Raw genomic sequence first — 20,891 nt, forward strand, 5'->3', positions numbered from 1 at the left:
GACCTAAAGTAAAAAATATTTGGAATAATGCCTTCCATTTTCTTTTCTTCCAGAAACAAAATATATAAACCATCATTCAGTAACTTTACTTCCTTTGTTCTGAAAAAAAAAATATATATATATATATAAGCAATCATGGAAAATGTGTGTGTGTATAGATACATGGATGTGGTTGTATGATCATGGCTATTTTCTTCTCCAGATTAGACGCTCTTTAGGTCCAAAACCTTCAATAATTCAAAGTGTTACAACATTTAAGCATGATATTTGGCCCAAAGTCTACCTTAAATAATGGAGAGTATAAGTAACTTTGACACTGAGAGCCATGATCAAGGTAAATATAGGGGACTATAAAAGGATCCAAAGACTTTCTATGAAATTCTAGTCCTTTACAAATCCTATGTTCTCTGATTAAGAAGTGAAATATCGGAGTTCCCATCATGGCTCAGTGGTTAACAAACCCGATCAGTAACCATGAGGTTGCAGGGTTCGATCCCTGTCCTTGCTGTGAGCTGTGGTGTAGGTCACAGATGCAGCTCAAATCTGGTATTGCTGTGGCTGTGGTATAGGCTGGCAGCTGTAGCTCCAATTTGACCCCTAGCCTGGGACCCTCCATATGCCATGGGTACGGTCCTAAAAAGACAAAAGACAAAAAAAGAAAAAAAAAAAGTGAAATATCAAGAAGAGTATGTATAAAAAGATACCCTTAAGAGAAAGGAATGCATAAAATCATAAACTCTGGTATGATGGTACCAGGCATAAAGCATGAAAAGAGTGCTTCCATTCTCAACTGACTTTCTATTCTTTCTACATTCTGGCCAGGCTTTTCTTCTATAAACCATCATTAATAATTCTTACTTGGCACGTTTTTGTTTTTGTTTTACAAAGAATATAGGCAAGCAGTTATTTTATTTTCCCTTGTTATGTTTTAAAAATGAAAGAAGACTTATTTTGCAAATGAGTTCACAAAATCGCTTACTCTTCTGGAGAAAAGGATACTCTCCCACATCTGTCTGTTACTGCTGCTGGCATTCTAATAACGTCTTAAAAACAAGAGTCATTTTTATGTCCTGTCATAAGCAATATATTCACTTTCAGTGCAATGGAGGGTTAATGGAATAATAGAAAAACAACATATGGAAAGATCAGAACATCGATACAGAAAAAAGATGCTTCTTCACTCACCTGGAGCCTAGTTCCAAACACTGAAGCCAAATACATAGAACTAGAATTATAAAGAGCAATGAATTTTTCCCCAAAAGAAAAACTGTGAGGGAAAGAACATAAATACAAACTGATACACAGACTGTCACTCCTCCTCAGAAAAAAATAAAAGAAATATGATACCAACTGGAGATGATGAAGTTCTGATAACCCACAAATCAAAGGACAGCCTATTTATAAAGCATTTATTATCTACCACTGATTTCCTGTCTAATTAATCTAATAACTACTCCTTTTAAGAGAAATTCCCAAGTATAAAACATAATACTTGTAGTCATTTTACTCTGTGCATTTTCTACTTTCATTCAAAAAGACTTCAGCATATGATTCTGTATGCCTCTCTATGCTCTGTCAGGCTATCAATTCAGATGACTTTCAATGTCCACATCAAAAAAAGTCTAGCAATTCTAAAGCTGTCAGAGGCTGATAATCAAATACACAATTTTAAGATACTCTAAGTTACTGACACTCTAGGTAAACCTGATCCTTTCCCTGAGAAAAGAAAATATTGCTTATCTACCTATCACAGACAGAAGCACAAGAAGGTTAATTTGATTAAAAAGCTACTCAGAACTAGTTTGTACCCCTGTCCTGCCCGCTAAGGTCATGTACCCTCAAAGAATGACAGTGTTAGTGCCTGTCATGACACAGCAGAAAGGAATCTGACTAGGAACCATGAGGTTGTGGGTTCGATCCCTAGCCTCGCTCAGTGGGTTAAGGATCCAGCATTGCCATGAGCTGTGGTGTAGGTTGCAGATGTGGCTTGGATCCTGCATTGCTGTGGCTCTGGCGTAGGCAGGTAGCTGTAGCTCTGATTTGACCCCTAGCCTGGGAACCTCCATAGGCCGTGGGTGTGGCCCTAAAAAAGCAAAAGAAAAAAAAAAGCAAAAAGAAAAAGAATGACAGTGAATATACTCTCATCCAAAAAAGAACACTGAGTCTATTGTGTTCTTGGGGGTGGGCGGGACAAAAGAGTACAGATAATATTTGTTTCAAAGTAATCTCAACAAATTTAATGCTCAACACTTTTCTTCAGAACAAGACCAAAAACAAGGGGAGTTAACAATGCCTATAAGATGGTGTTCTAATATAAAACAAGGCAAGGAAACATTGACCTTTATTCATAGAAAAGAAACAAGAATTTAATTTTGAGATAGTAATAAACAGAAAAGAATATCAATGCAATTAGAAGTAAAATGTAAAGGAAAAAGAAGAAAGACTGAATTTTTTTCCTAAACACTAGAAATTCAAAAAATGAGACTATGTGAAGCTGCAAAGTAGAAAAAATAGTACAGTGACCATATACTTTATTAACCAAATTCTTTTTTTTTTTTTTGCACAGAGTGATCATCTAAAAACTCTTTTCATTTGAAAGTTCAAACACAGAGAAAACCTTCAAAATAGGTACAGAGGACTCCTGTACAACCTGTGCCCACACTTACCAATTTTTAAAGTTTTGTCTATGTGCTTTATATCCTTTCTTCCACCTCTATATTTCTATGTATGTATGTATGTGCAATAAATAATTTTTCTGAATCACCTCAAAAAGTTACATCATGTCTCTTTGCCTTTTATTATTTCGGTGTCTATTTCCTAAAAACAGGGATTTTTTCTTATGTAAGCACTGTACAGTAATTAAATTCAGGAAATTTAACATTGGTACAATATGCTTATCTACCAGAGAGTACACATGCCAATTTTGTTATTGTTCCAGTAATATCCTCTATAACATTTTCCCCCTCCCAGTCCAGGATCATGGATTTTGTATTTAGTTGTTATGTCTCTTTAATCTCTTTTAATTTGAAATAATTTCCTAGCCTTTGTCTTTCATGACATTGACATTTTTGAGAAATACAAGCCAATTATTTTTTAGAATGCATCTAAATCTGTATTTGTCTAATGTCTCCTCCTGAGATTTAGTTATGCATCCCTGGCTAGAATACAACATGAGAGATGTTATGTCCTTCTCAGGTGTTACATCTGCCAGCACACAAGGCTTATTCAACTCTCACTTAGCTTATATAGTCCATGTAATTGATTATATTAATTTTGCTTCTCCATTAAGGGTATCAACAGATTTCTCCACTGTTACTTATTCCCCCAAGTAATAAGGAAGTCTTGCTATATTAAAAAAAAAAAAGTTAGTTAAATTAAAGGTGTACTTAGCAATGCAGCTGATTTGTATTCTGGGGCAAGTCCCTTATCCCACTGTAAGCCAGAAACAAATAGCTCACTGGAACCTGCCTACAGACGTATATATTTTGGTTAGCCCTGGTCTAAATGAGAATTCTTTGTGGCAAACAACGTAATTGTTTAATAGACATCTCAAATTTAAGATGGCCAATGAAGAATTCTTTATTTCCTACCCCACTGCCACACCCATCAAACCTGAATCCCATTTTCCCTCTCTTAAGAAAAAAACACTATAATCTACCTAGTCGCTCAGGCTAAGAACACGAGTTACACTTGATTCTTCTCTTGTCCTCATGTCCTATATTCAATTCTGTTAGTTTTACCTTCAAAATCTACTTCATGTCTATTTCTCTTAGTCTCTGCTACTGCCATCCTAAAGTAGGATTAAAAAAAACCAGTAGATAAAAGTAGCCCAGGAAACTAAAGAGTTAAGATGTTAAGTGGTCACCCATGTGGAGTTAAAATAATATAATGATTTAGAAAAATAATGCTTCGACTTCGGTAGTGAATAGGATCCAAAAGAAGTTAAAAAAAAAACAACTGCCATTTAGAGATTTCAAGGGTTAGCATATAAGTTGGCTATTTGCCTTTTTTTGTCACTCACTCTATTAATAATACAATTCTTCTCCTTTATCCTTTTGAAAAGGTGGAAAATGATTGAAAAAAACCACATTAATGAAGTCCTTGTAAGATAAAAATCAACAAGCATAATATAGCATACAATCTACTCTCTCTGTATTCAGGAAGTGAGCTTTGCTCTTCACTTATTCCCACCACACAGAATCACGTATTTGTCAAATGACTGACTCCCCCCTCTGCTTCCCTGTCCCATTCTATTAATGTGGTTGGTTGCTCAGTTTAGGAAACTTTATATTTTCAGAAGTACAATGACCACCAATAATGAAATCTTCGGTGTCTAAGAGTAAAACACTGTTTTGTTCTGTTCTGTTTCCAAAAGTCTCTTGATGACATCCATGAACTAACTAAGTGCTTTCAAAAAATTTATTCGGCATACCATCCCAGAAGTAGGTATTATCCCACCTGCACTCTCGAAACGAAAAATGTAGGAAACTGAGGCTTAGAAACACAAAGTAACTCTCCATTTACACAAGCGGTAGGTAGCAGGACTGGGATTTTAATGCAGACCTTCTTGATTCCAAAAGTTTGTGCGACTGTGCTGTATAGCCAGTGCTGCAGTCTTGCAGTATAGCTGTTAACCTGCTGCTAGGGATGCCTTTTCCTCTGTAAAGTGGGGAAAGGGTTGAGAAGAGCACTGTAGCCTCTATGGTCGGCAACAACCCTCCTACCTAGTCCAAAGCTTCACTAAATTGATTCCTGAGCAAGTGGGTATATACACATCTCATTAGCTTCTTCCTACTAGCTAGTCCGTGTTCCCCACTGACATCTGCTTAAACAGCATGTTAGAAGGTGTGAAAATGTAGGTGTAAGGCAAGTTCTGCTAGAAAATGCCACGCATAAAAGTGGTATCTGTTCAAAGAAGGTTTTTGCTTTAGGTCAACTTATATTTTTTGCATTATCATATCCTGTTCCAGTTTCCTCAGCCTTATGAATGAGTAATGTAAGGCAGGGATACTTACAAAGCTGGAGTATAGCTGGAAAAGATGGTATTCAGCAAAAATTTCACGAGTAAATTCTCCAGCACTAAGTTACTTACTTTAATTATAGAGCCTCTCTGATCCTAAATAATTGCCGATTATTCCCTTATTCCACCTTTCAGGGACACCTCATTCTTTAAATAATAAACCTTATGCCATATGTTCAATGACTTTTTTAAGTTTTAGAAAAATGATTCTTCTACATTAGACAAATTAGGAAAATATTGGCTGCCGGGCTACTCCAACCTTAGGGCTGAGTCAAAGCGTAGATGGAACTAAAGAAAAGCACAGAACAAAGATCAAGAAAGAAAGGACTATGGGCATATCTACCAGTTACCAACTGATAAAGCAGTAAGCTATTGATAACTTTTACTTTTAGTCACAATTATTTCAACTGTAAATACAAAAATCATACTTTTGCCTTTTATTCAGCTAAAAAAGCCAATGCATTAAACAATTATGTTCTCTGCAGTACTGTGTGACGAGTACTGATAGTCCAATCCTACCCCTCATAACTCACAGTTGCTTAAATCTAGGTTTCTAATCAGAGGGTAGATTTAGAAAAATAAGCATGCCACCCAAATTCCTATTGAGCTACACTCAATGCTTAAATCCTCAGAGTATCCATATGGGTAACAACTGATTCCAAACAGCAATAGCTGATCAAAAATAGTTTCAAGACTCCTAGGAAAATGAAATAGATACACTTTCCCCTATTCTTGCCAGTAAGTACACCTAAAAAAACCCAGATATCGCATTATTTATAAAATAAACATAAGAAGACTCTCAATGGTGGAGAGAAGGTGGCAGACTTGTTAGGGAATCTTGGTACCCAAGAATGACATGGTGGTGAGTTCGCAAGTCTTTTTTGCCCCATATATACAGACCTCAGAGCGAAAGAAATTAGCAACCCAGAAAATGTCAATAGGTACAGACAAACAAAAGCCTGCTCTCTCTCTCTAGCCAAAGGACTGGGAAAGGGACAGTCTAGCATGACAGAAAACCTTTAGACAATAACCAGTCTATTTCAGCCAAATACCACAAAAAAACAAAAATGACCCCCCCAAAAAAAACCCTAAAAAATAAAAATAAAAAAAACTGTGACTCTACCCCTAGTCATAAAGCAAAGGCCTTGTGATAAGCCTAAGTTTGCAAGCTCATTAGGAACCAAGACTTCATTTCTGCCAGGTAATAATTAGCCCCTCCTCACCACAGTGTCTATGGAGACCACAGACTATCACAAACTTTCACTACAGCCCAACATTAATGAAGTCACTCCTCCTCTGATGTCAGTCAAGACCAGGTGGGGGTAAAATCATCAAGGACAGAGAACTCAATAACACCAACAACCAACAGGATGGAACATTTATATATAGAACACTTGATCCAACAACAGCCAAAGCACATTATTCTTGTTATATGCCCATTGAGCATATACAAAAATAGCCCACAAAACAAAAAATTTTTAATGAAAAGAACTAAAAACATAACATGTGTTGTTCAATTGCAATGGAATCAAATTAGAAGGTATATCAAAAACATAAAAAAATCAACAAACACTTGGATTCTAGACAAAATACATCTACTAAACATGGGTTAATGAGGAAGTCTCAGAGAATTTAAAAAGAATACATTGAATTGAATGAAAATGAAAATAGAACATATCAAAATTTGTAGGTTACAGCTAAAGTACTTATAGGGAAAATTATAGTACTAAATGCATACATTACAAAAGAGGAAAAACCTCAAATCGGTTTTCTAAACTACCACCTCAAGAACATAGAAAAGGACTGAAATAAGCCCAAAGTAAGCAGAAGAAAATAATAAACATAAGAACAAATTAATCTAATCAAAAAGAGAAAAAACAAATCAATGAAACAATGATTCGGTTCTTAGAAAAGGTCAATAAAACTGAAAAACTTCTAGACAATGCTAATATCAAAGAGAAAAACACAAATTACAAATTATCAGGAATGAAACGGAATATCACTACAGATCCTGCAGATATTAAAAGCTGTCTAACAAAAGAAAACTACAAACAACTCTATACACAGAAATCTGACAGATTAGATGAAATTCCTTGAAAGACATAAACTACCAAAACTCACACAAGGAAAAACATATGGCCTAATAGCTCTGTACCTATCAAAGAAATTGAATCAATAATAATCTTCCAAAAAAAGAAAGTATGAGCCCCAGATGGTTTCATTGGTGAATTCTACCAAACATTGGTAAAAGAAGTAATCTCTTTCAGAAAACAATCTCATTCAGAAAATAAAAGCAGATGGAACACTTCTTAACTTATTCCATGAAGCTAGCATGATCCTAATACCAAAATTGATAAAGATGTTACATGTAGGGTAAACTAGAGAACAATATCTCTGGTAATGGAAGTGTTCTGTATCTTGGGTACATCACTGTCAATATGCTGGTCTTGACACTATACTACGGTTTTTCAAGATGTTACCACTGAAGGAAAATAATACAGAGGGTACAGGGGGCTTACAACTGCATGTGAATCTATACTTATGTCAAAATAAATGCTTAACAAAAATTTAAAGGACAGAGTTATTAACCCTTATAATATTAAAGCATTAAAGAATTCTAACATCATATGTGCTATTTAAGAAAGTGAATATTTAGCAGTAGTTATAAGAAATTTTAAAAGAATCATTTACAATAGCAATTTGTAGTTGAAGCTCTAATATAAACTGCAATGAAAACAATATAAGGTTGATACAGTTTACTGGAGAAAATGATAGCTGCTCTCAATGTATGTACTAACAAGTTATTATACTTCAGAAATATGTAATTTTTGATTAGTTGAAAAATTACTCTTGGTTGTAATAATGTAGGCTTGTGGTTTTAATTACACAAAGTTTGATGGGAAGAGGTTGAAATACTAGAATTCTGTGTTATCTAGACAGAAAGTTTCTATTCTCTCCCACTCCATACATTTATGTCTAACTGCCTGTAACCCATGTAAAGCTTAGTCACTTTATTTGAACTGCCTTCTATCTATGAATAGTTCAAACATTTTGATTATTACATCTTTCCTTATAGAATCTAAATATTGTTTTCTTAATACTTAAAATATTCAAGCCTACTGCCTAGAGAGCAAAAACTTAAGAACAGCATTTATAATGTTTGTTAAATCAATTTATTACCCAAGTAATTCATTTAATTATAACAATACAATTATAAATCTTCCAGGTAATATTAATCAGGTAAGTTTTTTTTGAAAGGAACAATCTTTAAGCTAAGAAAGCAGAGAAACATATTGACAGATGGAATTTAAGCCCTGAACGCATGGGTCAGTCTAATTTTTAAATGTTTTATAATAACCACATCCTTCTAAATGAATCAGTAGGTAAAAAATCTTAATCTGCATATACAATACCACCAACTCTGCAGCCAAACTGCTTGAGTTCAAATCCCTAAAATTTCCCTTAAGGACGGTGAACTTGTAAAAGTAACTTAACCTCTACTGTAAAAATAGGTACAATGATAATATCTATCTGCTGGTGTTGCTGTGAGGATTCAATGACCTTAGAAGAGTGTTGGCTCATAGAAGTACTTAGGAGTTGTCGGCTGCTATTACTACTCTATTTTACATGAAGCTAACTTCCAAAAACAAGTGTGGCTTGCTGCAAGTAATCTAAAAGACAATTCAATAAAAACTACTAAACAAATTAAACAGGTGCTAAAAAGATGAAATTAACTAGCTTCAGGGTAACATCTGACCTGTTTGTTCAAGGTGCAAATAACAATTTGAAATTTAAATCACAATGACCTATGTCAGATATAGCCTTTTTAAAAAGGTACTACTTTTATATTCCTCTACTAAATTATTTTTCATATTTTTAAGGTTTCAAACAAGTGTTCAATCAGTTTTAATAACAAAATCTTAAATTTTCTTGCTCATGTCCAAAACTGTAGACAGATCAAACCATTACTAAAATTTTCTTAACAATTACTTAAGGGATTCACATTTTCAGCATATCTTTAAAATGAGTATTCACACTGTTTCATTTCACTTGAAAAGTTTTATGTTTCCTGCTCTAACACTAAAGGGAATTTTTTTTAAATCAATAATTCATGTTAATAATTTTAACCTAATAAAATTGAAGTGGATAAACACAGCTTTTCTTTACAAGTAAGGAATCTCTTTTTACGGTTTATTTTCTAGGAGGTACATTGAGCTATGAGACTTTCTAATAATTGATAAAAATAATTCCTTAAATTCAAATTAAGAACATGAGAAATCTGTCTTCAATCATGTAGGCTGATAGTAAAAATGTATTACACAAGAAATGCAATATGCTACACTGCAGTATAGCTAATATGCAAGACAGCCCATTAACAAAACAATAACCAAAAGAAAAGAGTAAGAATTAGGCCCTGGTTTGACATCTGGAAGTCTGATGTGACAGCTGCAGGAATTTTGATGGTTCCAAAATTAGAATATTCTCAATCAAAGGAGCTATCCATGAAATCTGTTGATAAAAGGCTGAGTACATACTTTACTCATCATACCAATTTAAAAAAAACTTTAATGAACTATGTTTTAAGAGGTATACATGACTACAAGGCAATTCAAAACACTTTTTAGGAAATAGAAAATGTAATAAGATTATTATAATATGGCATGAGAGTGAAATAATAGTTATTGAGTCCTCGTAGGACCTGGAAAATATGCTGCCCTCAGTTATCAGTAATCAAACCCTAGATGTATTTGTTTATTCAGTCAGTTTCATGTACTCATCCAAGTCCTGGGCACAATGAAGTGACAGAAAAGAGCCCAAATCCTTGTGAAGCTTTCATTCTGTTGAGGCAAAAGAATAACAACAAAATACTGCAATTTCAGATATCCACAAGGAAAATAAAGTAATAAGTCCATCAGGAAAATAAAGTAAGATAATGGGTTTGACGACAAGAAGGCTTCTCTGAGGAGTAAACATCTGAATGGAGATTTGACTGATAAACAATGTGAAGTTCAAGGGCAGTGTTCCAGTTGTAGTAAAGAGGATGTGTTGGTCCGGACACAAAAAAAAGGGGCTTCATCTGTTTGAGGAACAGCATGCATCCAGCTGTAGTTGAAACAAAGAGCTCAAGGGAAAATAGAATAGAAGATCAGAGATAATGCAAGGCAGGGGCCAGATCATAGCAGCCTATGGTTCAAGTTTGGATTTTATTCAGGGGTAATGAGAATATGTTAATGAGTTTTCTAATCATAGTTCTGACTGATGTTTTACAAAGTCCACTCCAGCTACAGTGAGAACTGAGTGATGTATAAGTGGAGGCAGGGAGACCCATTATGAAACTAACTGCTGTCATGAAGGATGTATACTAGGGCTAGAACAGTGAAGCTGGTAAGAAATGGCTGAATTGGGGATTTGAAAGTGTGGCAGACCTGAATTACTGACAGATTGCTTTCAAACCTTGAGAAAAAGAAAGGAATCCTAAAAAAGAACTGCAAAACCTAGCAGTCAAACATACAGAGGCAGGGTCCAGATCACTTAAGTCTTCACTGATCATGCTGAAGGTTATTGTTTTATCTGAAAAGCAGTAGAAAGCAGTGGAGGAGAACAACAATAACAATAACAAAGGGACAGGATTCCAGATAGACTTTGATTTAACACACTAGGCTCAGCAGGCACACAGATGACCCCTCAACACTGCCTCTTAGCCTGAGCCACAGCTAACCCTTTCTGGAAGGACTAGGAGCCAGCCCATCAATCAGAGATTAGAATTTCCTCAGAAGTGCAATGAATCCAGATTGAAGTTTATTCTTGAGACAAGATGGTGCAAATATACTCCTCTTCCTTATTCCTACTCCTAAATCTACTAGGAAACTGCTGAGACGAATTACTTTGGCAACCTTGGGACCACCTAAACTCACTCACTTTATACCCCTGTCATCCTCAGTTCTGCCAACAAGAACTCTCCTTTGGCTATCTATCCTTTCCCAAACTCTCAGCCTCAATCTGCTGTCACCTCTTCTTATGACCCAACTTCCCACTGCACCCCACAGAATCCCCTTGACATGATTAACAAATACTCCTACATATTTATTCCTTTCAATGAACACCTACTTTGTCACCTTTAACTTACATGTAGCTCTCACAAAATAACATCGCAGGCAGTACAGCCCTTTAAAAGGGAAGCTCCTCATTCTCCAAATCCTCACATACTTCAATCAGGAACAGAAAGATGCAACATGTTTATGGATGCTAAGAATGAATATGGTAAAGAAGCATTGTTCCAACGGAATTAATAAAATACCTCTAACTTCACAAGGAAAAATAAAGGATAAAAACGATCTACCTAAATGGTAAACACTAAAATCTATCCATAGGATACCCTGCTGCAAAAGAACCCTTAATGCCTTTTGGGAATATTCACATAACTAAATTCTTAAAAAAAAAAAAAAGATTATTAAGCAATATGAAATGTACAAGGCTGATCTCATTAAAGAGAAAGAAGAGTGTGGGGGCTGTTTGCAAAGAAAAAAAGCTTATAAATGGAATATATCAAAATGTTCTCTCTGTGGTAGAATAAGGAATAATTTTTCTTTTTTCATATTTTTCCTATTTGTCTTAACTTCTACAATGTATTTTTTTATAACTAGAAAAAAGATCAAAATAAATAAATTTTTTAAAAATCCACAATCATAACACACCAAAACTGGTCTTCAGTGAAATTTCCACAGGCTTCTTTAGACTTTAGATTCCTATCCTTGTTTCCTAAAAAAATAAAATAAAATAAACAAAACCACCTCTAAGACTTTCAGCTGGCTGCCCAGAACTTCAGAGTCAAACAAAAAACCTTCAGTCTTCTACATGTATCATTTACTAGACACAATAATTCAGCAAATAGCTTAATGCATCTTTCCAATTAATTACTCTCTTTAAAATAACCTAAGTGCACTATCCAAAACAAATGCCTATATGCTGGGATTCCTCAGTTGTAAAATTAAGGGTAAGTTGTTTTATATAGCTCTGCAAAAATCCATGCATTCTTTATGCAGACCAGGTTATTAGTTACTGATAACTAAAATATTCAGTAAAACAGACTGTCACTTTGTTTATTTCCATTAAGGAATATGCAATATCTATACACAGTTTTGGCTAATGGACAAAAGTAGTAACATGAAAAATATTGGAAAGTTATCTTGGCAATTAAATTCCCAAAGAGGAAAAAAATTAAGAACAGAAACTCAAAGTAAGTAATGGTACTACAACTACATTTGGCATAAAAATAAAGAATGACACATCACCCAGAATAATCTCTAATAACTCTAAATTAAGGTATTCTTTTCAAACAATTATTTTCTTTATCAATACTTAATCTTTTAAATTTAGATGTGGAAATAATACTTCCAACCATAATTCCATCAGAAAAAACTGCTTAGAAGTGAACCTGCACAGGCATAAAAACATTTTGGAATATATTTCACTGCATTATATAACATGAATGTATAAATACCACAAGCATTTATTTTCCACAGATGTTATCCACTAGAATGTTTTTCTTTCAAATCATACCTGAAAAGTTGTATGTCATGCCCAAGAAAGCATATTCTTGAAAAAAGACAATTAATGAACTCAGTATTATGACCAAGAAAAATGTAGTATTTTTCTGTCTAAGCAAAGTACAGAGTTAAGTGCATTTCAAATCAAGTTTAATAGACATGGTCTCCGTCCTTCAGGAATCTTCAGTTTCCATGAGTTATTCTGCCAAGTTTCTTTCCCATACTAACAAGAGCCAATATAATCTCCCCTGAAATTATTTTCAGATTAAAAAGTAGCTTCTTGTTGTTAATAACTTAATTTAAACTTTATGTTTTAAAAAAGTGAAAATGGATCTAAAAGCAGTGTTGCATTAAATGAACAAAATGAACAAATCTGACAAATGGACAAGACAGGCATTGAGGGTTGAAGAGAAGGAAAGGTCAGAGGGAGGGCATAGATATAGAGACAATCTTGGTGGTATTTACAACATCCCTCCATCACTATGAATGGTATTTCTCCTTTGGTCAGAGACCACTCCAAGGATGCAACCGTTGCCCAGGGCTCTGTTAAAAGAAGAGACCGAAAGGCTGCAGAACCTAAGCACCAGAGCTGAGGCTATAGATTTTTATATCATTATTTAAAACTTTACAGTTATATTTAAATTTCACCATATCTATACTGGTTTAAATGGTTGTATTCCTCTAGAGTATGTTATCTTGATTCGGCAACCAAATCACCTAATCTTTTATTAATTTAGATCAATCAGATTACTCTGATTTAGCAGAGATTATATTAATTTTAACACTTGGGAAGTTGTCTTCCATACAGAGTAATTAAGCAAAGATTCCACATATTTTCAAAGCTTTCTGTAAATAGATGTTTTCCATTTACCTCAGAATCTTTGTTAATAAAGATTCTGGACTCTAAACTCAAAAGTGAACAAAAGATTTATTTTCCTTAAATCTAGACATATTCAAAAGGAAGCAAAAAGTCTTACTTTCATACAACCTAAAACAACACTGTTAGCACTGCAGTGACAAAGAGGCTCCAAATTACAAAGGTCAGTTAAGTAAAAGAAGGCAAAGGCAGCAGAACTCCGATGCTAAGAATAAAAATGAAAATAGATCCAATGCAGCATTTTGCGAATGAAGATCAATGAAAACGGCTGCTGAATATTACATCACTTATAGCATTATTTCCTATATTGTTATTGAGAGAGCCTTCCTGTTCTAGCATTTCCTCTTTGCTGGTTCTGCCTTAATAAAACCAATACTTAAGCCAAAATTTTCATTATCTGAGGTAAAAGGTAATCCACTGCCTTAGTTAAAAAGTACTTAGCTATCATGGTGAAAGGGAGAAGATGATGATAAAAAAATACAAACAAGGGAGGACAAGGCATCATATTTTATTTAACTATTGATCTAAGCAGCAAGGCAGCAGGTTGTCTTTCCGGTCAAAACTACTTTCATAAAGTAATACAAATGCCCTTGCTTGCTCAGTAATGAAGGTCTTCAAAAGAATCAACTGAGACGATGAGATATAGGAAATTACAGTCTAAACCATAAAAAAGGCTAACATGATGAATAATTACGTTATCACTTAATGCTATAATTCACAGAAATCCTAAATAGAATAAGCAATCCTATTGCTTATCTTACAACAGTAGAGCAATTAATGAAACCGTTAATATAACAAATCAATAATAAAGTAGAGATTACGGCATATGTATTTGCTGAGCTTTTATCAGTAGAAAAAGAAAAATATAATACAATGCATAAAGATTTTTATAAAAGCAAGCTAGTACACAAAATAATCTGGTAGCTCTGTTTTCTTACCTGTAAGGACAGCTTTTGCTGAAGGATCTGCCAGGTCCAGGGCTGACTTCCCATCGGTGTTCCGAATGTTTGGATCCGCTCCGTGCTGCAGCAGCACTGTGCAGGGAAAGCAGAAACAGTATCTTACCTCAGGGATACAAAGATTATTTACTGGTAAGTGTCGCCTTGGCATGGTGTAGGCATAAACATACATTGCACAATTTTTTCTTTCAAGGGAAAAAAAAGGAAGAAAGAAAAAGAAAGGGGGGAAAAAAAAAGCACTGCAGCAAAGGCTCCTCTCTAGAGTAAAGCGAAGTTGGCAACTTATGGTACAGTATTATCACATGACTTAACATCATAAACATAGAACTAGAAAAATCTTGCAACAGACAGTTTGGGTTTGCCTCCTTCAGGCAGCAGGATGGGGAGCTGTGTGCTTGCTGCCTCACGCTGTGAAACAGGCTGTGAGCCTGCCTTGCCTTTACTACACTGTGGCTGCTTGTTGCTGCCGCTGCTTCACTGCTGAATTTCCCACAGCTTCCTTGTCTCAGTATTGTTGTAATACTGTGCAAGCCTTTTAGTGCTCACTGCTTACATATGTGGAAACTCACCAGAACATATTGGCTTGCTTCCAAGAAGTTTACCAGACATAGTGATGCATGCAACTCGTCCCTTGCAGCTGAGCTGCAAAACAAAAAACAAAAAACCCCAAAAAACCTGTCTTCTACAATAATTATTTCCATCAAAAATTTTTAGAATAAGTTCAGTCACTATAATATATGCTGAGGAATGAATGTCACACACATGCTATACTGGGTAACAAGTAGCTACAGAGAATTTTGAGACTTGTAGGCTCCCAAAAGAGACAATCATTGTTTAAGTAAAATCCAGATACAATAAATCCAAAATATTTCTCAACTACATCTGGTATGTATGGGGAAGGGGTAAGGGGGAGGGCAGGTGTTGCCAACCAATGGTTAAACTAATACATATATTAAAAACTAATCCAATTAGCAAGGTTCAATTACAAGTTATTCTAACAGTTGAAATCTAACACAAGATTTTGTGTACTCCTGTAGAGAACAGGACTTGTTACCATTTAGCAATATTCTATAGCATAAATTTAAAACAAAGTAGAAACATTAAATTCAAATATATGGTTAAAGATATGTTATTAATTACTATTGATGAGTCCCAAATTTCCATTCATTAACAGTCCCATGCTAAAGTACATACATTCTTTTGGAATCTGACATTTGCAATGCAATCCTCATATATTACTAAATAATAAGTCCTGCTGTTTATAAAGCTCTTCCTCTCCCTTCAACGCATAAGCCATCTAGTCAACGGCCTTATTATAGGGTACAAAGGAACAGCCTTATCTAGAATTGGGATGCAGCTGCTGGGGCACTGTGCATCAGGATCTCTTGCACTAAACCTTGGGTACTTTCAGACATGGGATAATAATAACTAGCCATGGCTTGAGAAGATGCAGGAAATTTTTGCTAAGACTTTTTATATTATTTCATCCTTTACTATAAGCAATGAACATAATTCTTTTCCAGATATTTACAAAATGACAAGAGTAAGTGGCATAAAATACCAAGTAACATAATATCAAATTATAGTTACTCTTTCATCAAAATGAATAAGCTTTTGCACATTTAATATGTATATACATATTCCATAAAGAAATCCCAACATAAAGATTTGGCTTGTCAAGGGTCTTTATCACGAAGCAGGCTCATGTATCAAATGTAAAGATAATAGCTATTGCTATACCTTTATTGAGTTGCTGAGTGATCACAAGCAAAGGATGGGAAAACAAAGAAATAACAGCTACCACGAAAAGCTGAGTATTTAATTGCACACTTTGAGAACTTCAGAATCAGCTTTAAACAAGAAGTAAAGGAATATGTTAATTTAACAAGTCTTGACAATAATATGATGGGAACTTTTACTTTAGTGATTGGTAAAGGCAAAACACTGAAAGCCTACTTTTCCTCCCAAAATCACCTAAAACATCAACTTTCACCTATTATATCTTTGCTATTTTGCAATAGAAATCTGCCATTACAGTTTAATTGCAGTTTTGCTTTGTTTCAGTTGACATTTAAAGGAGTAAACTTTTTACTAGAAATATGTTTTCTAAACATTTTTGAGCCATACACATCTCATTCATTGGACCTGAACTCACAGAAACATCACTGCAGAGTAATCTAGCAACATGGAAGAAGCTGCTGAATTTTCTAAACCAGATGCTGATAACAAAATCCATGTTAGAAAATATTCAAACATTTTTTTTTTTTGTCTTTTGTTGTTGTTGCTATTTCTTGGGCCGCTCCCTCGGCATATGGAGGTTCCCAGGCTAGGGGTTGAATCGGAGCTGTAGCTACCGGCCTACGCCAGAGCCACAGCAACAAGGGATCCCAGCCGCATCTGCAACCTACACCACAGCTCACGGCAACGCCGGATCGTTAACCCACTGAGCAAGGGCAGGGACCGAACCCGCAACCTCATGGTTCCTAGTCAGATTCGTTAACCACTGCGCCACGACGGGAACTCCAGAAAATATTCAAACATTTTAATTGACCAGATATGTGTAAAAACCCCACAAGTCTCAGAAGCAATAAAGGTATCTCTAACTAGACCAGAAGGGATCTAAACTTACCTTTTTATAAAAGGACAACATTGGGGAAATTTAAATGAGAACAAAAATTTTCATCAAGAGTACTAAGCACAAGAGTCTGATAATACATATGAGTTAATAATAATGCTGTATAGCACAGGGGGACCTACTCAATAGTTTCTAACAACCTACACGGGGAAAAAAGAAAGGACATAGATATATTTATATAACAGATTCCCTTTGCTGCACAGCTGAAACTAATACAACATTGTGAAGTCAACCATAGTCCAATAACAAGTTTTTAAAAAGCACATTTTAAAATGTAGACCCTATTTGTATTCTCAACTCTACCACTGCCAACTCAATGATTTGTCCTAGAGCCAAACCTTCAGATCATAATTTTGTCTGTAAAGGCCCGGAGAGTAAATATAATTAGGCTTTGTAGACCATTTGGTCTCTGTCAACTACTCAGCCTTGCCTCAACCCCATCATAACAGGAAAAACAGCCACAGACAATATTTAAAGGCACATGTGAGGCTCTGCTCCAACAAAATTTTATTAAAATTTGAATTCTGTATAATTATCATTATCAGAAAATATTATTCTGAGCTTTTAAAAAATCATTTAAAATGTAAAAATAATTATCTTACAGAACATACAAAAAACAAGGGGTGAGCTGGATTTGGCCCACAGTCATAGTTTGCCAGTCTTGACCTTGGGCAGAGACAAAGTGTGGTCTATGAACTGTTCTAGTCCTAGAACTCCCTGTAATACATTGAGATAACCACAGAAATTAGGAGGAAGCATTTAAAACTGTGTATGTCATTTTAAAATTACTTTTTCCAGTACCTCATCTTTATTGTAGTTTACAAAATTATTGCTCTGCCATGCATTGAGGAAGAAAGAAACTGGTCCTTGACCACAGACAGTTTGAGAAGTACTGAGCCTAACACACATACAAAATTTTCTGGGTCTCAGTTCTCAGGTCTATAAACTGAAGTAGCTGATTACATATGACTAGACTACAGATGATGTCTAGATATCTAGGGGGCCTCAAATCCCTAATAATCCTTTTAGAGTTAGAGCCTAAGACCTATGGCATTAAGATCTAAAATCTTAAAAAAAAAAAAAAAAAAAGTATTTATCCTAACACTTTATCTAGTAAAAACAAACCAAAAGCGGAGTCCATGATCAATGAAAGTTGTAGGATAGATATCAAAACATCCCAAACTACTTCCCAAGCAATTTCTCAAGTCATATTTCAGTTTCACACTATCTTCTGTAGAGAGTTGTGTGGGACTTTTTTTTTTTTTAATGTTGTTGTTGTTGTTGCTATTTCTTGGGCCACTCCCGCGGCATATGGAGGTTCCCAGGCTAGGGGTTGAATCGGAGCTGTAGACTCCGGCCTATGCCAGAGCCACAGCAACGCAGGATCCGAGCCGCGTCTGCAACCTACACCACAGCTCACGGCAACGCCGGATCGTTAACCCACTGAGCAAGGGCAGGGACCGAACCCGCAACCTCATGGTTCCTAGTCGGATTCGTTAACCACTGCGCCACGACGGGAACTCCGTGTGGGACTATTTTCTAATACCAGACGAACAGCATATACATGAGGCTAAGGTAACAACCAAGAATGTCTAAACTTGAAGTGGTGACATGTCGGACTCTCAATGAATGCTTCAAAATTTGCTTTCAAAGTTCTGTGCTACCAAAGGGAATAATAAAATATGACTACAGATTCATAATACAACTAGAAATTCATCTTGTAGCATCAATACACATTGAAGGCACACTAATAAAGTCTTCTTTAAAAGTAGCACAAATATCTGAATCAAGATTCTCAAAATATACAATCAATATAAAAAATAAAGTTTGAAAAAAACAAGGAAACTAAAATCTGAGTAACAATTAGCACGTAAATTCAAGACTACTGTGGCCATTCAAAATCTCCTTGTATTATCTTTAACCAATCAGGGCATTACCAAATCTCAAATCTTAAATGACTAGGCTGTATATCTTAAATTCATTTATCTACTTTTGAAGTTAGAAGGGTAGAGAAAATACATTAAGGCAACATAACAACAGAGAGTTAAAACTAATATTCAAAATGACAATCTCAAAAGACCTATGGCAAGAAGGACATGTGGTTTTCCTATTTCTGGTGCAAACATTCAGCTACAGTGAGCCAGATTCAGAGACCATGCCTTCTGCCTATGACCAATGAAGTAGACACTGAAGTCAATTCATTTAATTATTCAAAACTATTAAACTTAAGCATTCATATCATTTAACTCTTCCAAATAAAAAGGAAACATTTCTAAATGTATGCAAAGCCTCATCAAATTCCTAGAAAAATATGAAGTGCTATTATGATAAATTGTATTTAATACAGGCATTAACTTATATAAGGTAGAATAAATAGAAACTAATGTGAATTTTCCAAGCTAAAAAGGTAGCAAGGTTTTTAAGTAAATTATGAAAAAGCATTTTAGTAAAGCACTATGAGGATCCCCAGGCCAGGGATCAAACCCAAGCCACTGCAGTAACAACTCCGGGTACTTAACCTACTGAGCCACATGAGAACTCCTAATTTTCACTTTTAGTGGTAGAAATCCTATTACGATATAGTAAATGCTTTGTTATGTGAATTTTAGAGCTACATTAAAGGGTCTAAAACTGCTTCTCACAATGAAAAGACACTCAATTTTATACTCAATTTTAAAAGAGGTTATGATTATGTTAGATGTTTTCCAAGTATTTTATAGTCATCTTACTCTTTTAGAGTATAAAGACACTCAATTGACTGAGTTTCTAAAATTAAATTACACAAAACACCAACTTCATTAAATTTTTTAGCAAATAAAATTTTCAATTTTAAAATACTCTAATATTTAATTTTAGACAAAATTTTAACTAGCTCTAGTCTTCAATGCATAAGACAAAAGACATACAAACAACCAATATATGAAAAGATGCTCAAGAGCATTATTCAAAAGAAAAACACAAATTTAAAAGATGGGCAATAACTCATTTTTTATTATCAATGGTATTAAGTATTAATGAGAATGTACTAAACAGGAACTCTCATCCACTGCTGGTAGGCATATAAAATGGTATGTAACCACTTTGGAAATCAATTTAGTAGTTACTTATAAACGTAAATATTCACTATTCTATGTTCTAACATCCTACTTGCAGATATTTATCCAAGAAGAAAAGAAATAGGTCCATACAAAGGCATGAATAATCATGTTTACTTATGACAGCAAAAAAATAGGAAACACCTCAGTATCCATCAAGAGGTGAAAGAATAAGCAAATTGTGGCATATCTATACAACAGAATACTACTCAGAAATTAAAAAAAAAAATTGACTCATACTAGAGGGATGAAACTCTAAAACATTATGCTGAGCAAAAGAAGCCATAAAGCAAAGAACATATTTCTAGAACAGAAAATAAATCCATAATGACAGAAAACAGATCAATTGTTCCCTGGGGATGGTGGAGAGGAAGAAAAAACTGACTACAAATGGACACCAAAGAACTTCTTAGAGTGATAAAAATGTTCTATTAAATTGTGGTGGTGGTTACAAATGGGTTACAAATGGGTATATACACATTTGTCAAACTCGTCAATATATATACTTAAAACGGATGCATTTTATTTCATTATCTCAAACTAATTTTATAATTCAATAAAGTTGATTTTTTAAAAGCTCATTAGAGGGGTTTAACCGCAGGTTAGAAACACCTGATGAGAAATTTATTGACCTGGGAAATATGTCAACAGATATTTCCAAGAATGATTCAAAGAGATAATCATGGACAAAGGATTTGGTGAGACGGTCTAACATGCTATGATCAGTCTTAAAAGAAAAAGAAAACACATACATATTT

At 34.7% G+C, this 20,891-nt stretch overlaps 1 protein-coding gene across 1 annotated transcript in view; it reads right to left on the bottom strand.

Annotated features, from left to right (window-relative positions):
- TNKS (tankyrase) overlaps positions 1 to 20,891 on the bottom strand; it is a 165,290-nt gene that overhangs the window by 109,079 nt on the left and 35,320 nt on the right. The window contains exon 3 of the mRNA XM_003133396.6: positions 14,383 to 14,478. Within this exon, the coding sequence (XP_003133444.2) occupies positions 14,383 to 14,478 (96 nt within the window). The remainder of the gene's footprint in view (positions 1 to 14,382; positions 14,479 to 20,891) is intronic.

Source organism: Sus scrofa, chromosome 15, assembly GCF_054392235.1.
Source record: "Sus scrofa isolate SSC_HxYL_T2T_F1_AM1 chromosome 15, Sscrofa_HxYL_maternal_Yorkshire_Landrace_v2.0, whole genome shotgun sequence".
Taxonomy (NCBI): domain Eukaryota; kingdom Metazoa; phylum Chordata; class Mammalia; order Artiodactyla; family Suidae; genus Sus; species Sus scrofa.